This window comes from Protopterus annectens, chromosome 1.part0 (assembly GCF_019279795.1).
Source record: "Protopterus annectens isolate FY-2018-M chromosome 1.part0, PAN1.0, whole genome shotgun sequence".
In the NCBI taxonomy this organism is placed as follows: Eukaryota; Metazoa; Chordata; order Ceratodontiformes; family Protopteridae; genus Protopterus; species Protopterus annectens.
In genome coordinates, this window is record NC_056725.1 from 1,749,094,754 (window position 1) to 1,749,118,463 (window position 23,710).

A 23,710-nucleotide genomic window follows, 5' to 3' on the forward strand; every position below is an offset into this window, starting at 1 on the left:
AGGAGAACGACTGCTGACTGCTTGAGAGCATGTCCAATGGGCCCACAGCTTTTTGTCCAGGCAAATTCAACCCAACAAGATGGAAGAATTTTCCAGCCGACTCCTACTTCAGAAGCCTCCTTTTCCAGACAAGCTATCTTCTGTCTGACTACCTTCATCCTTGCCTCCTAAGTTAGGTTCCTTTATCTCTTCACAATTGGTCAAGGATCACTCAGGATTCTTGGATTCTCTCCATCATTTGTCAGGGGTATTTCATGGTGTGGAAATCCCTTCCTCCTCCTCTTTTGAGCATTCCTCAACCTCTTCAAGAAAAGCTTCCCTTTTTTTTCAGATGTACTTCAGAGCCTTTTGTCTCAAGGTACCATCCACACAGTTTCTGCTCTTCAGCAGGAGAAGGGGTTTTATTCCAGAATGTTTTTGGTTCTCAGAAAATAAGCCACCTGGAGACCCATTCTGGATCTTTCTCAGCTCAACACCTTTCTGAAGGTTCCTTCCTGTCGATTACTGTCCCTTCAGACTGTGTTTTCTGCGTAAGGCTTTCCTAGTATCTCTGGATCTCAAGTATGCTTATCTTCACATGCCTCTTCATCCCCATTTCAGGAACTATTTGCATTTCTGTTTCTTCCTTTGGCCTCTCTATTGCCCCAAGGATCTTCACCAGATTCCTCACTCTTGTGATTGCTTTTTGCAGGATGTGAGGTGGATATACATTTTTCCTTACCTGGATGACCCTGCTCAGGGGATCCCTTGAGTAAGGAATACTGCAACAATGAAGGAAAATACATCTACTGTTATGGTAAGATTTTACACAACTGTACTTTATAACCATGGAAAAGATTCTTTTGAGTTGGGATAATAGTATCTGAATTACCTAGACATAGTAAGGCCGTACTAAGTTCATTGCTATTGGCTATTGAAAAACAGTTACCAGGAAGTGGAAGTTAAAAGCCCATTGTAAAGGAAGTTCTGGTAATTGTAAAGCAGCTAAAATGACTGGATGTGGGATCTTTAAAAAAAGAGAAGGGGAAAGTTTCATAGAAATAAATGGAATGAAAAATAATATTCAGGTAAAGGACTATCGTTTAAGGGAAGGCAGGAACTGAGCAATTTTTTGTTACGTTGGAGTGAATGAAAATTGTCGAAACGTAATGTATACTGCAGAACAATAATAATAGAAACTTAATAAGATTTGTTCTTTTTTCTATTAATGTATGTAAGCCCATGTTACAACTTCAAATGTGATGGTTTAACAAAAAAAATGTTGATCTGTAGCTCATTGTGGGTGAACTTGGCTCAAACATGAAAGATGCAGTGTGTTATGTTTCATTTCACAAGTGAGGAAGCAATTGAGGTTTTTAACACTTCTGCATTAGAGAGGAAGAGACAGTCAAGATTGCAGTTTTCTAAAGTATCAAGACAAACCAAGAACCAAGGAAGAATGTATCACAAAAGGGCTTTCTGTTTTACAAGTCTTTGTAAAGTCTTTGTAATCACAGCAAAATTACGTTTGCATTTGGCAGATGTAGATCTCTAGTATTGAGGGAATGTTGCATACAGTTTATATGCTTAGTGTAGTGTGTCTTTGACAGCAGCAGTATAAATGGGTGCAAGTCCTGACGTTTTGGGGGGTGATGGGAATCTTTAGTGAGCTGTTAGAAATGCAGATAGTTTGTGAGTGCCTCTCTCCTACTTGGCTGCTTCCTTAAAATAGTGTACAGATGTAAGAGTGACCTCTCTTGGAAGTATTACTGAGGTTTTCAGATGATATGGCCAGATCAGATAGACAGCTAATGAATGTGCTAGTGCAGGTGGTACAAAATTCAGGCATTGGAGGTGTGTGCCTGCTGTTCTCAGGGTTGAAAACTCAGCAGATTTGAGCAGACTCCTGTGCCTTTTGTGTATTTGTATGCACTCTGCTTTACCAGTATGCATGTTTTGACATATGGTGCTCAATGGCTGAATTAGGCAGCAGACTGCTTTGAAATCTAGCTTAATGACGACACAGGGTCTAGTGTAGACATTTCATGCTAATGCTGCTTTTAGGTGGTGTTTTGCTTGCTAGTGTCCATCACCTTGCATTTGCTTGCAAGCACATTCCTGTGGTGCAAGAGATATACAGTTTGTCAGGGTACTAATGTGAGAAGGATGTCGTCTTTCCTTTCTTTGTCCTCCTGGACCATGGGTATCAGAAGGAGCTAATGTTTTTGCTTTGCTAGAGATGGGTAATGAGTTTTCCTTGCCTAGTAAGCCAACTGTGATTTTTCCATTGGGAAAACAGGGAGGCTCTTAACTCCTTGGACTTGCCTGTATTTTCTGTTCATACTACCCAGAGAAGAATTGTTTGTATTCTGGGAAGGCATATGAAAATTTTATCCTTGGGGTCTATACAGAAGGATGCCATTTTTGTGTTTTGGAAGCTCTTGGAAAGAAAACCTTCAGCTCTCAAGAAAGGAAATTTTCCTCTCTAAGCTTCTGGTAGACAAGTCATGCTCCAGGCATCTCAGGGAAAACTTCTTTGTCACTTATTTATTCCGGTATAGGGCCCAGAGACTCCAGTGCCTTGCTGGGCTTCCACTGGGCAAAGAGATGAAGGCTTTGGATAGAGTTAACATGCGGGCTTCTCTACTACTTAGTTTTAAAGCTGTAAATTATTTGCCTCACATTTCCCAACCCGGCCCTCTCTGGTGATTCAGGCACTACAAAAGCTGTCAGAGCTTCCTGATTCTGGAGACCTGTAATATTTGTAAAATAGTCTGAAGGCAGCTTCTTCAGTGAGTTTCCCTATTGCCTTCTGTGCTTTTGACAATGTTGATGCCATGGCTAGGGCAGCAACCTCATGTATCCATATTAAATTATTACAGTTGAGGCTGTCCTTGATCCTGAAGAAGCCACATTGGGCCATTCTCGATGCCTCATTCTGGAGAAGTTTCTCTCTGGTATTACCCCAGTGATCTTTGAAAAGTCTAAAGTAGGGGAAGAACCACTGCTGACTGCTTGAGAGTATGTCCAGTGGCCCACAGCTTCCTCTTCATTTTTGTCCAGGCAAGCTCAATCCAACAAGATGGAAGAATTTTCTCAACAGCAGGAAAGACCACCTAATCGTAAGGCAGCATTGCCAACACAAGGTCCCTCAATCATGTATCCTTGATAGAAGGCTTCACAGGGTCTGCTACAGCATTCCTAATTATATATAAGTATCTTGTGTCAGAAGTCAGTTCAAGTTTGATCCATCTTGGAGAGCTGTCTCAAAGGACACACAGGTTCTGGATGTATTTGCAGGAAGTCGCATCTAAAAATACTTGGGATTTCCTGTAGCAGTAACTCTGCTAACAGCCAGTCATTCTTATTGGAGTTCCTGGAACAGTCTTACTGTGTAGTGTTTAGATGGGCCCTTAAGCCTGCTGCTCCTTTGGAAAGATGGCTGGGTTTTATTCCCAACTTTTCCTCTTTCCAAATAAGATGAAGTGGAGTTACTTTGGATCCTAAACTTCTTTGAGTTAAGCTTCCTGTTTGGCGCATGAGGTCATCATTCCTCTGCTATCATAGGGAGTCTAGATGGCTTTACTCAACATGATGGATGCCTTTGGGTGAATCATTGCCTGATAAAACCACAAGAACTCTTGTTTCCTGAGGTCAGCACTACTTCATGTACAAAGGTGCTGGTGTTTTCCCTGTCATACAAGGTGCTGGTGTTTTCCCTGTCATACAAGGTGCTGGTGTTTTCCCTGTTGTACAAGGTGTTGGTGTTTGCCCTGTCGTTCAAGGTGCTGGTGCTTGCCCTGTCGTTCAAGGTGCTGGTGCTTGCCCTGTCGTTCAAGGTGCTGGTGTTTGCCCTGTCGTTCAAGGTGCTGGTGTTTGCCCTGTCGTTCAAGGTGCTGGTGTTTGCCCTGTCGTTCAAGGTGCTGGTGTTTGCCCTGTCGTTCAAGGTGCTGGTGTTTGCCCTGTTGTTCATGGTGCTGGTGTTTGCCCTGTTGTTCATGGTGCTGGTGTTTGCCCTGTTGTTCATGGTGCTGGTGTTTGCCCTGTCGTTCAAGGTGCTGGTGTTTGCCCTGTCATCTGTCTTCAGAGTTTTGGCCATGTAGAAGAGAGATTTATTCTGGTGTTCTTGTAATAGACACCTTGCTTTTTGTAGTCTCCCTGTCAGATGCTGTGTGTTAACCTTGCCATAGTTTCTGTACCTATTGACCAGCTTAATAGGGGAGAAATATGCTGTTGCTTTACAGTACCTTATAGTTTATCACATTTGCTTCATGTCAGAAGCAGACAATGAACATGTTTTGTTGTTTAAGTGACTTTGACATTCTGCCTTCCACCCATCCCCGTCCTTTTCTTCCTTCTGTCATTTGTCTTTAAGCCTTCATTATTGTTTCTATGAAGTCCATTTCAGCAATTTGTTCCATAGTCCACAGCCCTGACCATGAAGAAGTATTACTGTTGTAGATCCAGGGTGTAGTTGATGTCTGCAGTCTGCTGCCTATGCCTGTCTTTCCTCTCATACCCTTCTGCTCAGAATGACACTTTTACATCTCTCTGACGCAATTTTGTGTGCCTTTATCATTTTTCTTTTCTTTCTTCCAGTTTGTAGTTAGATATTCATGCCCTGTATTCTCTGATCATATACATTTATTCTCTGTCCCAGCCACTCATCTTATTTGTGGCTTTTGTATATACTCTCAACAACCTGAGTCCCTTGTAGGGCTTGCAGTTCTGTGCACAGTATTCAAGGTGTGACCTGAACAGGGCCCAGTAGAATTGGAACATTACTTGTTTCCTTGTAGAGTCTGTGCCTCCTACAGTATAAACCAGCATTCAGGTTGCTGTTGCTGTCACTGCCCTTTTACTTTGTTTCTGGTGCCACTGTGATAACACTGACCGGTCTTTCCTGCTCTGATGTTTTCAGTTCCCTCTTCTCAACTGATAACCTTACATCAGTGTTGTAGCACAAGAGCAGTGCATTACACTTATCAGCACTGTATCTCAACAGCCAGTTTTCAGTCTATTTTATTAGACTTTTCCAGATATTTACTTAGACTCCTCATCACTTTTTCACTGCTGCGTATGTATACTTTGTAGTGTCATCAGAGAGGTTGATCCAGTTCCCTGCCCCCTGTTCTGTCAGCTATTTAAACAAAAAAAAACACTTAAGAATACTAAACAATAGTTATCCTCTGTAATACTTCATTAGTCCCTTTACTTATTCTTGTAGTTCCTCTCATCACAGCTGTTTGTCATGTCCATGCCAGCTACCCAGTTCCTAATTCACTGTCCTACTCCCAAATTCTTCATATTTCCTATTCCACTTCCTGTACAAGACCAAGTCAAAGACTTTGAAATGCCCATTGACCATGTGTTCTAGAATTGTCCCATCAAGTTGTTCATAGGTGTGTACTAGGCTAATAGTCCTGGAGCCTTTACAGGTCTAGCCCATAGGATTACCCTGGCATCATGCCACCCAACCTTAGTTCCCAGTGCCTCTGTTGAGTAGAGCCACTGGAGTGATCTCCGGGGTGAATTTTCTATTTCCCATCCACTCATCAAAATTTCTCTTGAAGAGGGCCAGTGAAGTGCTCTGTTTGATATGTATGGAAAGTCTATTCCATAGCATGGACAGTCTCTGGGTTATGAACCTGTCCCTCCAGCACATTCTGTTGATTGTCATAATGAGGTTGAGATCTCTGGAGCATGTGGTGCGGAGGGTTTGGGATTTCTTTAGATATAGCATTTCCAACAGAGCTGGGTCAGACATGGCTTTGTAAGTCAAGCCATGGGATATTGTACTCTATGACTGGCCTAATGAGGGAAGAGTAGAGGGAGACGGTGACCTCTTTCTTCCTGGATGCAAAACCCTTAGTAATAAGATGTGCCACATAAAAGGACTTTCTGACCACAGTGGCAATGTGGTGGTCAAAAGACAGGTTGCTGTCAACCTTTTCCCTGATCTCTTATAATGCCTTCCTTGTTCAGTGGACTACCATTCATGTGGTAATTCATGGGAACCGGGTTTTTCCCAAATAAGATGACGACACATTTTTTGGCATTGAGCTTAAGGCCATGGTTCTGACACCAGTCATTGGTTTCAGTGAGGCCTTTCGGTAGGATGTCAACATCACTTGGGGAGTTAATAGTAGCTCCCAACTTGCAATCATCTGCAAACTTTGTTAGCCAGAGTCCCTTCGTGCTGGCCTGGACTTCAGATACCAACAGAAGAGGACCCAGGACCCCGAACCCTGTGGGACTCCACTTGTGACTGGTCGGCAGTCTGACTTGGAGTCAGCTACTAACACACTGTGGGTTCTATCTGTGAGCCAGTTTGCAACCCATCTAGTGATATAGGGGTTGATGCATAGCTTAGTGAGTTTTTCTGTGTTTTCTGAATGGGAAATGGTATCAAAGGCCTTGTCCAGATCAAGGTAGGCTGTATGAACCACCTTGCCTTTCTCCACAGCTCTGGTGACTGACACAAAGACGTCGACCAAGTTGAGCAGGCATGATTTCCCCTTCACAAAACCAAACTGTGTGGGATCCAGAGTTTGGAGATTCTCTATAGGTGATAGTTCTCAGGGTCTGTAGTCACTCCTCTTTTGTGGAGAGGATGACTTTAGCAGTGCGCCATTTGGTAGGGACAAGGCCTGAGGTGAGGCTGTGATTGAACAAGGCACACAGGTGAGATGCCAGTTCACTCTGTAGTTCATATTGAACACAGCCAAGGATATTGCCATGTCCCATAGAAGCTGTATTCTTGACCTTGGACAGTGCTATTTTAACCTGTGCAGCAGTGATACTGGATACCTGCCAATCTACTGGTATTAGAATTCACCTTGGAAGTTTTTCATGGTGGTTACCTTTGTGGGGCGGGGGGGGTGAGGGATGTGGATTTCCAAGGTGATTAGTTTGTGGTCGGATCTAATCAGGGAGGAGTTGACTATTGGTGTAGTGCAACTGTTGCCCATGTTAGTAATGACCAGGTTGCTACCTCTAGTGGGGGTAAAAACGAGCTGGTCCAAGGCATTGGAATTAATGAATTCCAGGAAACGTTGGGCAAGTGTATTGGTACATGAGTAGTTTTCCCAGCTAATGGAAGGGTAGTTGAAGTTGCCCAGTATGAGAGTGTTAGGCTGGACCCTAGTAATCTCCGTTGTGCTTAGGAACGTGGAGTGTGAGTCTTGGGACATGGTTGGGGACCTATAGCAGGCTACGACCTGAATCGCTATCTATCCCAATGTTAGCTGCATCTGAAGTATCTCTGATGTGTTATGTTGGGCTACCAGTCTGGAGGTGTTGTGCATCCTTTACGAATACGGAAACACCACCACCTTTGGAGCTTCGGTCCAAGTTCTGGAGCCAAAAGGTGTGGAATGAGTTATAGCAGGGATGCTTTCTGCTGCTTTGAACCAGGTCTCTGTTACAGCATAAATGTCGATGTTCTCCATTTTAAGGAGTGCTTCGACCAAGTGCATTTTGAGATTTAGACTTCTAGCGTTGAGCTGCATGACCCTCAGATTGCATTTGTTTGTAGGTGTTATGGTGGTAATTTGGTCTTTGGAACACCGCCTAAAAAAGGCACTATAGGAGTGGCAAGAGCTTTGGCCAGTATCCGAAAGCCCAGGGGTGACAGATGCAGGCCATCTCTGGCAAAGCAATGAGGTCTGTCAATCATGTCATCCCAGGCAGACAGATACTGAATCCCCTTAAAATGGCACCAGAAACTTAGCCAATTGTTGAAATCAATCAGTGTTGTGTAGTCCAATCTCACCTTCATTTTTACGTATGGGTTCAGAGCCGATCCTCGGCTTCGACTCAGCTGATTTATAAGCTCGAAGATGTCTGGTTGGCTCGTGGCTAAGCAGGTATCCCATAGTGCACCAGTACAAACCCCAGATCTCCTGTGCCGCGTCGAGTTCGGTTGTGCTTCTCTTGGCTCTGGCTAAGTATTAACTGTTTTCTTGCTTACATTGTTAAAATTTTTGATCAAAGATATATTAACTTAGTACAATTGTTGTTGCATTAGTACTTGTTAGTGTAGGTTACTAATTCTTAGGTAATTAGCTCTTTGCGCCCTTTGGTGCAATCATGGGCCTTGGGCCTGTTAATGTTAATGTAGTAATTTGCTTTGTGGTATCCTGTGTACCAGTTTCTTACTTAGTGTGGATAGCTTATTACCGCTAGTGGTTTTTTGGTATTCCAGTCTACAATTTTGTAGAGTAGTTTTGGTTTTTGGCGGTTATCCGCTAGTGTTCTTTCCTACGGTTGTGGATTTAGTTGTTCGAAACTCCAGTTCCAACTTCCTCTGTTAATCTTTAACAGATTCAAGTTTTTTTCTGTGTGAAAGGTTTTTGTGTGTGTGTGTGCTAATTTTTGCTGGTCTGTTTAAGTTAGAAGACCTAGTTGCCCCTTTCCCGTCTGGACTAGGCCGTTTTAGTTAGAGGACCTAGTCCTCCTGTTGTCTCTTCCTCCTTCAGGGCTAGGCCAGTTTAAGTTAAAGGACCTCGTCCTCTCCTTTTCTTCTCTTTTCTGTCATCTGTGTGTATGTCTAAAGAGGTTAAGGAGCACAAACCTTCGGGCTTCAAGAAATGGATAGATGCTCCCAAAAAAATGTCATTGACTCATGGCCTGTGTGTCTGTTGCTTAGGGGCCATCCATTTGCAAGAGACTTGCTTGTTCTGTCATGCCTTCTCCCCTAGAGTGTTACAGGAGAGAAGGAACAAGCTAATTCTAAAGGGTCTGTTAAAGCCTTCCTTTGAAGAAGGCTTGTCTAGCTGTTCCTCTTCTTCCAAGTCCACTAAATCTGCAAAGTCTAAGTCTTCGAAAAGACCTTCTCCGGCACCGGCTGGTGTCTCGGAGCTGCCTCCTAAAGTGACAAAATCAGCCTCATCAGCTCCACTGCCTTCGGAGCTGACTGAGGGCAACATTGTGGTGACAGGGTCGGATCCTAGTTTGTCGGAGCCAACCACTGAATTTATGGAACCTGCTATTCCTCCAAGATCAAGATCCCCGACTGTCCTCCGGGTCTTCCAGGAGCCTTTCAGATGAAGATGTGGAGAGGGTAGTCCTGAGACTGTTGAAGTCGTCTGCTCTATCTAAATTGTTGTCAGCTCTGACCCAGTCGGTTCCGGAGCCTATGAAACCTGTGATACCCTCGATTGTTATTCCTCCTCCGAGCCAAGCTGGTTTGTCGGAGGGCTTGGTGCCATTGGTGGAACCCATGGCTCCAGCTCCACTTGCAGTTGCTTCTCTGCCGAGCTCTGCTCCAACACTTTCGGTGTCATCTGTTGTGTCCAGGGACTGAAGCTGTCTGGTTGGCACCGACAGGGAAGGTTGGAATTGGTCTTCTTCGGTTCAGAGTCTCCCTCTCGGCGCTATGGCTAGGGTGAGTTCGGACCCTGCATCTGTCTCAGAGCCGATAGCTCTGGCACCGATGTCATCCTCGATCTCTTCAGAGCGGGCAAGGCCCTCGGAGCCAGAGAGGTCAGCATTCGAGGTGATGAGGAGCATACTGTCCAAGTCACCAGTTTCCACCAAAGGTACCAGCACTCTTCCCCCCAGAGCACCCACTTCAGTCTCAGCCCCTACTCTCTCCGGAGACCGCAGAGACTGTCAGCCTCAGGAGCCACCAGCTGGTGGCCCCCACTCTTCCTTGACCTCCCCAGAATACCCTTCTGAGGAGTCCCCCAGGAAGAAGACATGCAAGAGGAAGCATATTGACTCCCAGGATGAGTCTTTGACATCTGACACTGGCTTAGAGGAGTCAGAAGGGTCTCCCAAGTCATCGTCTGATGATGTCTCTTTTGTGGACATCCTGGAGATCCTTAAGCAGAGGTGCGGCTGGCCCACTTTTAACCCTTCTGATGAGGGGTCGGTGTACCTGAAGGCTTTCGGGTCTCAACCTTCTGCCTCTTGGGTGTCTCCACCTTTTGACGAACTGATGGATTTAGTTAGTCGAAAGGTGTGGGATACTCAAAATGCCATGGAGCCAGCCCCTAGGAGACCCAGCAAGTTTCTTTCTGCCCCTCCAGATAAATAATTTTTGTCCAAAGGTGTCCCAGTAGATGCCATGGTGGTGGTGGCGGCAGCCATTAAGAAGGAGCTTGCTGAGACTTCTTCTTCTGTCCATCCGCCGAATAAGGAGTCTCAGCAGATGGACAGGTATGGGAAGCGTGTCTTCAGTTCAGCGGCTTTTACTCTTCAATCGTTGAACTATCTCACTCACTTCACACGATTGCAGAGGGATCTCCTTAAGGAGTTGGGAGATTCTATATAGGGTACATGTACTGAGGGAGCTCCTGTCAAGATTTCTGTTCAGTTGTCCACCCTAAATTCTATAGTTAACTTCTCCATGCGGCTTATTTCTTATGCGGCTGATGGAGCGAGTAGAGCAGCGGGTTCAGGAGTTGCCCTATGGCGTCACTCATGGATGCACTTGTGTAATTTTGTGGAACTGTTCAAATCCACTTTCACCAATGCCCCTTTTGATGGTTCCTCATTGTTTGGATCTAAGGTGAAGGACACACTCACTCGGTGTGAACAAGAAGGGAAGACTCTATCTGCCGTGGGAGTACGTTTTACTGTTCCCTCTAGACCATACCCTAAAGGTCAAAGGGGTGGTAAAATGTGGTTCAAGAAGTCCCAGAGGGTCTTTTCAGACACACAGGGTGAACCCTCCTTCAGAGGCAGAAGAGGAAATGGGAGACATCGCCCTAGAGGTAGGGGCGGTCCGCAATACCAACAAGGTCGTGATTCTTTTCGGGAACGGCCTTATCAGCATTCCTGAGGTGGGGTCTGACAGTGTTTCTCTGGGGCCGGTCAGGGGTCACTTTTCTTTGTATCCAGAAGCCTGGCTAAGTATAACCCAAGACAAGTGAGTACAAAGAGTTGTTACCAGAGGCTATAGCATACCCTTTTCCCTTCCACCATTTGTTCCCAAGAAGATCCCGGATGTACCACCCAATCTCAGGGATCAGGCAACTGTGGAGATCAACAAGTTGCTCTTAAAAAGAGTCATCCAACCCATCCCAGCAGACCAGATAGGATCCAAAACTTACTCCAGGTTCTTTTTAGTCCCAAAACGAACAGGAGACTGGAGGCCAGTATTGGACCTCAGCAGATTAAACAAATCCGCGAGGAAGGACAAGTTTCAGATGGTAACACTGCAGTCAATACTCCCTTTGTTAGGGAAAGACTGTTGGATGTGCTCAATAGATCTCCAGGATGCCTACTACCATATAAAAATGGACAAGGCATCCAGGAGTCATCTACGCTTCTGGCTGGGAGCCAATCACTATCATTTTCGTGCTCTGCCCTTTGGTCTCACCACAGCCCCCAGGGTGTTCACCAAATGCATGGCAGTAGTGACAGCTCACCTGAGACATCAGGGATTCCAGGTGTTTCCGTACTTGGACAACTGGCTCCTGACCACCCCCACCAGGCATCTACTTGACCAAAACAGGGACGCCACTATTCAACTTTATGCTCAATTAGGGATCTCCATAAATTGGGAAAAAATCTGCATTATTGCCCTCTCAATCTGTGATTTTTATTGACGCAGAGGTAGACACAGTGAACATGACAGCTCATCTTCCCGCCGAAAGGGCACAAAATTTAATCTGTCAAATTCAACGCTTTCTCCCTTTGTGGAAGGTCAAAGCAAAGTGGGTTTTTCAGCTCCTCGGGACTATGGCATCCACCATCCTATTAATACCATTAGCCAGGTTGCACATGAGAGTTTTCCAGTGGCTTCTGTTTTCCCAATGGTCCTTCCAATATCTTCCGCTGAATCACCCTGTTCTGCTGATGGAATCATGCAAGGAGGACCTCCTTTGCTGGATAGCACCCAGCCAGTTGACGACGGGTACCTCCTTTGTTCCTGCCAATCCGTTTCTAAGGTGACCACGGATGCCTCCCAGATCGGGGGGCATTATCTCAGCAGGACTGCCCAAGGCACATGGCAAGTACACGAGGTTCACCTGCATATCAATGTTCTGAAGATGAGAGCAGTGCTCCTGGTGTTGCAAGCACTTCAAGACCTTCTTCCTCTAGGGACTATTGCGATACAAACAGACAACATGTCGGTAGTTTGGTATATCAACAAACAAGGAGTTACCAGATCTTACCCACTCTGTTGAGAGGCCATGCGAGTTTGGGAATGGGCGATTTCTTCCCAGCACTTTCTTTTAGCAATGCACATCCCAGTGATGACCAACGTGATAGCCGACAAGCTCAGTGGGGCGATCCTGCTGCCTCAAGAGTGGTCTCTGAAACACGAAACAGCGGAACAGATTTTCCACAAATGGGGACAGCATTGCTGCAACCTTTTTGCCAGTCCAGTCAATGCCAAATGCAGCAGCTATTTTTCCCTCATTCCAACTCTGGGGGAGACACCCAGAGATGCTGTAGCTCACGATTGGCCCCTGGGTCTTCTGTCTGCATTTTCTCCATTTCCAAAGTGATTCAGAAAGACAGATGGCTGGGATGCAAGTTTAATCCTCATTGCTCCTTACTGGCCTCGTCAGGTTGGGTTCCCTTTCCTCGAGCCTCTTCTCCTGGATGATCCTTGGATTCTGGACCCAGCTCCAGATCTTTTGACTCGCATGTCAGGGTCGCTACATCCCTCGATCCACACCCTCAAATTGACAGTGTGGCTGCTTCAGTTTCATCCCTAGTCAGGCTTCACGATGCATCTGCTTCAGTGCCACATATCGTTATGTCCTCCCATAAACCTTCAACTAGGAGACTATATGGCAGTAAATGGAAATGTTTTTCTATTTGGGCACAGAAAATTAATGTAGATCCCTACACTGCTTCTATCCCTGTAATTTTGGAATTTCTCTATGAGCTTTTTCAGCAAGGATCTGCTGCTGCCACAATCAGAGTTCAATTGGCGGATATTTCTCATTTCCATTTAGAATTTCCAGACACCAATTTAATGTCTCATAAGCTATACAAGACCTTTTTGAAAGGAGCTACTCTATTGAGGCCACCTCTTCAAGAGCCTGTGGCTTCTTGGTATTTAAATTTTGTATTGTCCAAACTGACATCTTCCCTGTTTGAACCTTCTCACTCATCCTCATTGAAATTTTTGTCTTGGAAGACTTTGTTTTTGGTGGCTATCACATCTGCAAGAAGGGTATCTGAGTTACAAGCCTTATCTGTTAAGCCACCTTATTTGATCTTTCATAAAGACAGGATCTCACTGCGTACTAACCCCTCCTTTGTTCCCACGCCACCTTAAATCAATCCATAGATCTCCCAGTTTTTTTTTCCCTAATCACTGTAATGCAGCTGAATATCGGTTTCATCAGCTAGATGTTCATAGATAGCTACGTTTTTATTTGCATCGGACCAGATCAACAATTGATCTCCTTTTCTGAATCTAGATTAGGTTTACCAGTTTCTAAAGTGACACTATCTAATTGGATTTCCAGTTGCATAGCCTTTGTCTACAATTCGGAGGGCAGACCTTTACCCTCCAGGATCAAGGCTCATTCTACCAGGTCTCTGTCTACCTCTGCAGCCTTTCAAGCCAGGGTCCCACTTGATAATATTTATGCAGCAGCTACGTGGGCTACCCCTCACACTTTTATTACACATTACAAATTGGATTTAGCTTCTAGAGCTAGAGAATCCTTTGGCTCCACGATGCTCAGGAGTATTTTCCAATGAGCCACCCAAGAATAAGCCGCTAGGGATGCTGTCCCATACGTAAAAATGAAGGTGAGCTTGGACTACACAACATAAAGAAGTTATGTACTCACCATAACGTTCCATGTTGGTAGTCCATCTCACCCTTCATTTTTACCAACCCGCCCTCCTGCCCCATCCTGGAAGAATCTGGAGGTGTTAATATTTTGGTTATCTTTAGCTGGAGACCCTTTAGTATTGGTTTGTCTTTATGGTTATTTCTTCTAGTGAGCAGCAAACAAGATCTGGGGTTTGTACTGGTGCACTATGGGATACCTGCTTAGCCACGAGCCAACCAGAAGTCTTCGAGCTTATGAATCGGCTCCAAACCCATAAGTAAAAATGAAGGGTGAGATGAACTACCAACCTGGAATGTTATGGTGAGTACATAACTTCTTTTTTTTCTGCTTGTACTGTGGTATCATTCGGGGTGATGGTAGTATGCTGTGCAGGGCTAGGGTCATACCTGCCTGGGCTACATAATCCGAGAGTTTCTCTATGTCTCTTTTTACGTAGTCCAGGTAGGAATGTCTCAGGTCATTCACACCCATATGTACAATGACAGTGTCATATTTGTACCTGTTGTTGAGGGACCTGAGTGCGTGCATTATGTGACAGGTCCTGGCACCTGACAGGCAGCTGGCTGTTAACTTTCTCCTTATTCAACCTAGTGAGTGGGACATCAGTGTGCCTCACTATCGAGTCACCTATGAATAGTGTGTTGGGCATGCTGTTTTGCCTTAGGGACTTTGTTTGAGTGACACACTGTTTAGGAGAGTTGTGTCTTGTGATTAGTGTGTTGTGGTGGTCGAATTAATTTCTGCTTTGGAGGTCTCTGTTGTTTGGGTAGAATTTTATTGAGAGCCTTAGCAAAGGTGGGTGTGTTGTTTGTGTTTTTATGTGAAGGCAGTGCACCCGGTGTGTGTTCTGGAGGACTGTGTGTCATATGGGTTGTGTGTCATAATCCATTCTTAACAATGGATTTGGTTTGGCTGAGTGCTCCCTCTGGCCATGGACATATGTTGGTGGCTGTCCTGGTGATTGTTATCCTAAAGAACAGTGATCAGCTGTTCCCTCAGGATTATTTTTTGGACTTTCCCTGCAACTACTGTTCTATTAATAGGTCTGTAGTTCATCAGAGCCTTGCTGTTTTGTCTTGTACAAGTGTATCACTCACTGTCTTCGTCACTTTTGCACTCTGTAGTGATCTGTTGAAAATCTCCATCAAAAGATCTGCCAGCACATTTTCTAGATACCTCTGGATTCTGGGAGGCAGCCTGTCTTGTCCCCATGCTTCAATCTTCCTGGTGGCTGCCATGTATGTACATTTTCTGTGTGTGTGTGTGTGTGTGTGTGTGTGTGTGTGTGTGTGTGTGTGTGTGTGTGTGTGTGTGTACTGTTCTCCTAACTCTGCTTGTTTTCCTTCATTACACCCTCCTCCTGCTTTCCTTTGTGTACACTGGAACACAGTTTTTATCTAGTATCTTTTCGTATTACAGATCTTCCAAGATATCCCTTCCATATTTTCTCAGCCTGGCCAAGATTGTTCCTCTACAATTCCTCCTTTCTGCTACATATCTAGAAGAAAGCCCCCCACACTTTCTGAGCATTTTTGCCTCCTTTTCAGCTTCTGCCTTTGTTGCTTCAGCCCCCCCCCCCCCTTTGTTGCTTACCTCTTTGTACTGTGGCTTCTCTACCTTTTCTGTTCTTTTATTTGTGGAGCTTTTCTCCCCTGGCCCCATCTAAAAATGAATAAAATTATCCAGTTGAACTCACCCAATAAACAAATATCAATAAATAATTACATTCGCCCTTTCTCTTATACCTCCTTTTTGTCCCATGCATTTCCCATAATTGATGGTCTTTCACTCTTATGCAGCTACATAGATCTTCTTTTCTTTGCTTCCTTATATCCTTCTCCATAACCATGAGTAATTTCATATTTGACTCATTACAATAGCCTAGTTACTCCTTCAGCATATCTTTCTCTCTCAGTTCTCAGTTCTACACCATCCACTCCCCTAAAAGTCCAAACAATTGTCTTTCTATTGTGTTCTTTCTCTGTCTTTAAGCAATACAGTGGCTTGATCATGTTTGAATACCATGCCTTCACCTGGAAATCCTTGACCTCCTCCACCTTGGTTTGGCTACATTCAAATTTTGCTGCAGAGCATTGCTTTCACTGGATGGAGTTGTGCTGTTATCTTTCTACCTATGGAAGAAGACCTGAACGATCACTGACTTTGTTTCTTAAGTGAGCTAAATAAAGTTAGGTGCAGGTTCATATCTACATCTCCTGGCACTGACAGCACCACATTACTTCAGGGTCCCACTGGACTACATCAATGTGCTCCAGCAAGCTGTAAGCTGCCAGTGATTGCGTTTGTCATGCTCTCACAGATCAGCTCTTGGTGTCTAGCTCTAGTCACTATGTTGTAAAATTCTAAATGAAGCCCAAGACGCTGTTCATGCTAGGACAAGGAACATTCACTCCACTCTCAGCTGGACAATCCTGTATGTCCTTTGAGAAGAAGAAAATTGCATAGAATTCCCTGTAGACATAAGAAAATGTAAAAACAAAAGAATGCCCAGTTAGTTAAAAGTGGATAGTAGTTTAATGATGGTTATTTAATATGTACATTCTTTGTTGTGTCCGGTATGTTGGTGGTGGTTGTATATACTATTGTACTTTTACCAGTAGTTGTGTTTCATTCATTTATGAATTATGTTTTTAAGGTTTAGGTACCTGAAAAACTGTGCCTTTAATGGACCTGACCAGTCAATGTTAAGGTCACCCAGAATTATCGGTGTATGTTCCTTAGGCTGTTCTAGCATGATGTTGGTGCTATTTCAAACTAGCATGTGGTCAGATGGGGATAGGATTTATATAGTTACTGTCTGAAGTACAGCTTTACCTCCTAACATGATTTGTAGGATTTCAATTGGGGCTATCATTTCTGGCAATGCAACTTTTTGTGCTAGGTTTAGGTATAAGGTTGGCTTCTTGACTAACTAGTGTTAATAACCCTGATAAGTTTAGAACCAGATCTGCAGTGCAATATTTATTGGAGATTTGGGTGGAGGGTGTTCAAATGGTATGTCTAATCCATGATTCACAAATGGAGAGTGAAGTGGGTTTAGGGGCAGCATCCCATAACTTCATTTGTGACCTTTTAATGTGAGCAATGGAGAGAGCCTTTGTGACTCATAGAATAGGAGGAAGGGTCTGGCATTGTGATACAGACCAGAGTTATGGTGTATATGCCCAGACTGCACTGTAGGTAATAGCAGATGCATGGAAATTGTGAGAAAATGTATGTACATAGCCCCTGGAGATGTATGGAAAAGTAGTGTACTCTGCATAAATATTTGAATTCAGGCAGAGATGGAGCAGTGTTTAATACTATATGCTGTGAGCTGCAAATCTGTATTATGAAAGTGCTGTAATCCTAAATTCTGAGTTTTGAAATTACTTGTGTGATGTAGAATTGCTAAGTTCACAAATAATTCTGTTATTGTGATGGGCTTATACCTGCACTATTAAAGGGAATATGGTCCTAGCTCTGTTCACCCACCCCTTTATTTCTAGCCTACCAGTTAATGCTCTTGTTGACCATACAGAGCAGGTGCAGCACTCTGATTCAAGTTGTCTATAGAGGTGTGTGTATATTGCAGCTGTCAAGACTTTAGCAATGTACTGTATATATATTGTATATAGATCTGCTTCTGTCTTGAACTTTGATATTTGCTGGCATATAAGATGCTAAACTCTCTCAAGGCACCTTGTGTGGTGAATATCAGCCAGTAGAGTCTTAACTGATTGGCAACCCTTTAGTACCATTTCATACACCCTTTGTTTCTTGGACAGTAACAGATTACCCTTCACAGGTATTTGTAATGTTTGCACACTGCTAGTTTCTAAAGGAAGGAAGTATGCTCCACAGAATGTTTGCTAATGTGCATGATATCAGATTCTACATTGCATTTTGTAAGAACAAGTTCAGCCTAGCGATCACCACACTCGTATACAGCATCTTGCAGCCCTAACCATGGATTGTACGTGTTTTCTGTTGAGGGAGAAGTGAAGTTAGCCATAAATAGTAAGTATGTTTTTTCTGTTTAGAGTGAAATGACAGGAAAACAGTAGACATGAGTAAAAAAAAAGGGTTCATTACAACAGCATTGCTGTAATGGGGTTTTGGTGGAAGAATTGAGTTGAGTCTTGTATTTCAGGGCAAACAAGGGATCTAAGATGGTTTTGCTTAGTCTTTTAAAATACTTATGATTTCATTGTACACTTTTATGTGCTAATTTTGTGAATTTTTCTGTTACAGGACCCCAAATTCTTAAAAGAAACAGCTGAATGCACATATGTGTTTGAATGGCGTACTCCCTATGCCTGTTTACCCTTCAAGTTATTTGAGTGCTCTGTAAGGTAAGATGTTTTCTTCATTACTTTAAAATTGTTTAGTTTAGTAGTTACAATGTTCCTTTTTAGAACAGGTATCCAGTTGCTTCAGCAGAATACGGTCTTCCTTACTATTTCCCAGTTAGGGATTTATTTTATTTAATAGAGAAACATTAATAATTTACTTCTGACTTTTACACCAGATATTCCCGATGAGAGCTTTAAGTGTGCATATTCACATGTTGTATGGCAGTAAGACATTAACTGTTAAGTGTCAATTGTTTTTGTAATGTTTCCACGTGTAAGGAGGAACAGATGTTCGTCGTGTTACACTGCTGCAGTCATCACACTTGGGTTATCCTGCCGTCAGGCGGTCCCGCAGTCGGCCAGAGTTCCAGAGTCGTGGTTCGGCGTCGGTTGCTGTTGCTTCTTCCCTGACGTCAGTGCTCCAGGGGTATACAAGAGGCATCCGACGCCATTTTCTTCAGTCTTTCTTGCCGCACGGTGCCCGAAGCAGAAGCAGTTCGCAAGTGCCAGTCGTCCGACTCCTGAGATTTTCAAATCGAATTTCAGACCGAAGTCTTCAATAAAGCTAAGTACCCCATTGGGGAACCTTTTCTTGCCACAGTCCGATGTCAGAAAAAGTTAACAATTGCATTTCTTGTGGGAAGCAAATACCTCATAAGGACTTTCATTCTTATTGTATTCCTTGCCTAGGCCCAGACCACAATGTCACAGGTTGTTGGTTTTGTGCTAGGTTTAGCAAATGAACTATTAAACGTCGGTTTGATTTCGCCCGACATTATTTTGGTAGGAAATTTAATTATACCATATCGTCGGAGCAACCGACGACCGGAATGCATAAAAAATGCAAAGATAAGGACAGGCAGCCGAGACCCAAACCAGACTCCGAGGCCTCTGCTAGGCCAGTCGCCGGTTCTCCGGTTTTCAGTGAGGCGCCTACGCAGCCCCTGACGACCGCTGATTTAGAACCCCAGGCAGCATCCGATTCCCAAGCGAAGATTGCTAGGCCTCCACAACCTTTATCTTTAGGCCCTTTCGACTCCATGGCTGAAGGAGATTCCGGTGCAGTTGAAACGCCTTCAGTTGCAGAAGGTGTCTTAAGACTGACTACACTCACTATTAAATCCTATGCAAAGCTGAAAACTCCTTTAAAAGCAAAGAAGACTGTACAGCAGTCTCCAGTACAAGGCCCCATGCCTAAGAAACAGATGCTTAAGATGGCTGAAGACTTAATTATCCTAATCAGGGGTTCCCATCCCCCTCCTGATAAAAGGCCTAGACAGGAGGAGGACTACGCTTCCTCTGACCAGGTTTCAATTTCTTCAGATTCTTCTGAGGAACAGGAATACTCTTTTCCCCCTTATGAAGACTCTGATGCTGAAGAGTCTATTCCTTCAGCATCTCCCCCAGAAGACTACTCTTTTGGGGAAACTTTACATACCATGAGGGAACATTTCCACTGGGAAGGCCAGGATTACTCTGATTCTAAGAAAAGGCTCCGAGAGTTCCTTTTACTAACCCAGCACAGACCACTTGCTATTCCACCCGTGTTAGACATTGTGGATGATGTTTATTCAGAATCTAGCCTTAACCCAGATTCACTACCTCTTGCACCAGCCAAACCAGACAGATACAATAGAGTCCCTGACTCACACAAATTCCTATATAAAAGCCCTGTTGGTGACCCAGAAACCATTTCCCAGGAGGTTAAGGCCTCTATTACTAAAAATCTTGTACCCTCTGAAAGGGATTCTAGAGCACTAGACAAATGGGGAAAGAAAGTATATACCTCAGCTACTCTAGCTATGAGGGCCTTAAATTGCCAGTTTCATATGCTGAAATATGAACAATATTTGATGTCTCAGTTAAAACAAAAATGATCACACATACCGAGCAGCCTGATTACAAGGAAATGCAAGATTTGTTGCATACAGCTGAACAAATGGGAAAACATACTTTGCAATGTGGATTTGATTCATTGGAAGCTTCTTGTAGAGCAGCAGTGACAGGGTTGGTCATACATAGGCATGCTTGGTTAAAAGAACAAACTTTACCTGATCATGTTAAAGCAAAGTTATTAGATGCACCTTTACAGCAGGATGTTTTATTTGGTGTAAAAGCAGAAGAGGTTTTAAAGAAAATGGAGGATAAGGCAAAATCTATGCAGATGGTCAAGGATTTTTTACAGGTTCAACCTCCTCGTTTCAGCAGAAATTGGCCAACCAAAAACTGGTCCATTCCAGCTTCTGACAGACCACAGAGGGGCAAATACAGACGCCCAAGGGGCAGAGGTCAGTCACAAGGCTCTTACAAGCCTCGACAATGGGGTGCCACAACCCAGAAAGGAGGAGAAGACAGATCTCAAACTATCAGAAGACAAACACAATGAGACTGCCAATCAAATCCCTCTTGGCAGCTCCCTTGGGAGGAAAACTAGCACTTTTTTGCAGACAACTGGCACATCATCACAAAAGACAAATGGGTCCTAAATATTGTATCTCAAGGATACAGATTCCACTTTCACACTTTACCAAGGATAAAAGGAATGCCAAACCTGCCACCAAATCAATGGGCAGAGGCTCAAAAGCAAATTACAGCTCTCATGGACATGAGAGCCATTCAGTAGGTTCCTACACAGGAGCAAGGACAAGGATTTTACTCAAGACTCTTTCTAGTTCCCCGAAAGGACAAAGCCTGGAGACCCATTCTGGACCTCTCAATTCTAAACACATATCTGGAAGTACCCAAGTTCAAGATGCTAACACTACAGCAACTTCTTCCCATGCCTGGCAAGAAGGCTTGGCTAGTAACGTTGGACCTCAAGGAGGCATACCTGCATGTCCCTATCAGACAAAATTGCAGAAGATACCTCCGATTTATAGCAGGTTCAACCCATTGCCAATTCTCTGCACTGCGCTTTGGCTTATCTACTGCACCCAGGGTCTTCACAAAATGCCTAGCACCAGTAATTGCATACTGCAGACAAAGAGGAATTCAAATATATCCATACCTGGACGACTGCCTTATTCAAGCAGAAAGCAAGGACATTCTTTTAAACCATCTGGAGTTTGTCAAAAACCTATTAAGTTGTCTAGGGTACACAGTAAACGAAAAGAAGTCAAAACTATTGCCCTCACAAGACATAATATTCCTGGGTGCCAGCTTAAGTACAACGGCCCAGATGGCTTATCTCACGCCAGACAAGCAAGGACAACTGACTCAATACTTCAAAATGATGGCAACAAAGACCCAACTCCCTGCAAGAAAAATTCTGCAGGCCTTGGGATTCATGGTATCTTGCATACTACTAATACCATATGTGAAACTGCATATGAGGAAATTACAATGGTACCTGAAAAGCATATGGACTCAACACAGCCACAGCTTGGAAACAATAATACCACTCATTCCCTGCCTTCAACAGGAGTTTCTATGGTGGGCTCAGGCATGTCACCTCAACAAGGGTCAGCCTTTTACCTTACCCACAGCCAGGCAAACTATAACAACAGATGCATCGGATTATGCTTGGGGAGCACACATGGCAGGACAGTGTATTCAGGGCAAATGGTCTGCAGATCAAAGGCATCTACATATCAATCAAAAAGAGATGCTAGCTGTACAAAATGCCCTAACAGCTTTCAAGGACCTCCTACATCCAGGACAACAACTAATAAAGATGGACAACACCACAGTGATGTGGTACATAAACAAGCAAGGGGGCACACATTCCTACCCCCTATGCAGGCAAGCAATGACCTTGTGGAACACAGCACTGACCTACTAAGTACAACTACAAGCACAATTCCTGGCAGGAAAGAAAAACACATTGGCAGTCGATCTAAGCAGAAACATCATAGATCCTCACAAGTGGAAACTAGATCCACAAGTATTCGCAATGATAACTCAAAAATGGGGGAGCCCAGACATAGATCTGTTTGCCTTCCCCCAAAACTACCAACTATGGAAATTTTGCACAGGGACATACCACACATTAGCTTGGAAAGCGGACGCCCTCACATTCAGTTGGAAAACATTAACAGTGTATGCCTTTCTTCCACTGCTTCTTCTGGCAAAGGTGCTGCTGAAAGCCAGATTAGAGAGGCCACAAATGATACTCATTGTTCCAGACTGGCCACACCAACACTGGTATCCAATACTAAGGAACATGGCTCAAGGCCCACCATGGATTTTACCTCAAATTCCTCACCTGCTCACTCAGCAAAACAATCAGATTCTACACAGCCAGCTCAAGACTTTAAATCTGGCTGCATGGCAAATTACCTAAACAACCAGTCAACACTTCTCTCTAAAGCTGTTATGGATGTCATTCTGGAGGCCAGGAGGCCCAGCACCAGGAAAGCCTATTCAGACAAATGGAAAAGATTCTGCGCCTGGAACCAGGCTAAAGGCCAAAATCCCCTTGTCCCAAATATTCCTCAGATTCTACAATATTTAACTGAGATGTTGCACAAAGGACTTTCCTTTTCATCTATTAAGATCCACGCCTCAGCTATTTCAGCTCAATACAACACGGATCCTCCTATATTTTCACATCCATTACTAAGACAGTACCTCAGAGGGGCTAAGAACATAAGACCGCCCTGGAGAGCACCAACTTGGAATCTCAACTTTGTTTTGGAAAAACTTACACTACCGCCCTTTGAACCAGCTTTTACAGCTGATTTACAGTTTCTGTCATGGAAAACTGCCCTGCTGCTATCAATAACTTCAGCACGAAGAGTCTCAGAGCTACAGGCCCTAATGGCAGTGGAGCCTTTCATCATTTTTCATCAAGACAGAGTCACTTTACGAACTAACCATTCCTTTATGCCAAAGGTGGTATCCAGTTTGGCCCTAAATCAAACCATTCATTTGCTCACCTTTTATCCAAACCCCCAGAACAAAGGGGAAAGGCTCCTACACTCTTTGGAAATTCACAGGCAATTATGTTACTACTTGGATAAAACTAAGGCTTTCAGAAAATCTGACCAGCTCTTTGTATCCTATGCTGCAGGATCACAAGGAAAGGCTATCTCAAAACAGACCATTTCAAAATGGATAGGACATTGTATCCGTTTCTGCTACACACACCATGGGAAACTTGTACCTGGTAACATTAGGCCCCATTCACCAGGGCTACAGCAACTTCAACAGCCTTCCTCAGAGGGGTGCCAACCAAGGATATTTTGGAGGCTGCAACTTGGAGTTCAGTGCACACCTTCACCAAGCACTATCACTTACCTCTATACTCTAAAACCAGAGCTGGCTTTGCCACTGCAGTTCTGCAGGGCCTACTAGCTTCTCCAAACCCTGTTTAGTTCCACCGCCCATCTTTAGCTTTGGGATTCAACCCAAGTGTGATGACTGCAGCAGTGTAACACGATGAACATAGTACAGTTTTGTACCTACCATAAATGTAGATGTTCGAGTGTTCACACTGCTGCAGTCCAGGTTACCCTCCCTCAATCCCCTCTGACCTAGCTGAACTTTTCTATACCTTTCTATCCTGTACAACCTTTGTGGTGTATTTGCTTGTAACTGAAGGTATTCCTTTTATTCCTTTTATCTGTTTTATTAGCAATATGTATTGCCTACCTACTTGGG

At 44.0% G+C, this 23,710-nt stretch overlaps 1 protein-coding gene across 1 annotated transcript in view; it reads left to right on the top strand.

Annotated features, from left to right (window-relative positions):
- IGF2R (insulin like growth factor 2 receptor) overlaps positions 1-23,710 on the top strand; it is a 2,372,344-nt gene that overhangs the window by 1,730,412 nt on the left and 618,222 nt on the right. Inside the window, exon 28 of the mRNA XM_044074918.1 lies at positions 18,009-18,109. Within this exon, the coding sequence (XP_043930853.1) occupies positions 18,009-18,109 (101 nt within the window). The remainder of the gene's footprint in view (positions 1-18,008; positions 18,110-23,710) is intronic.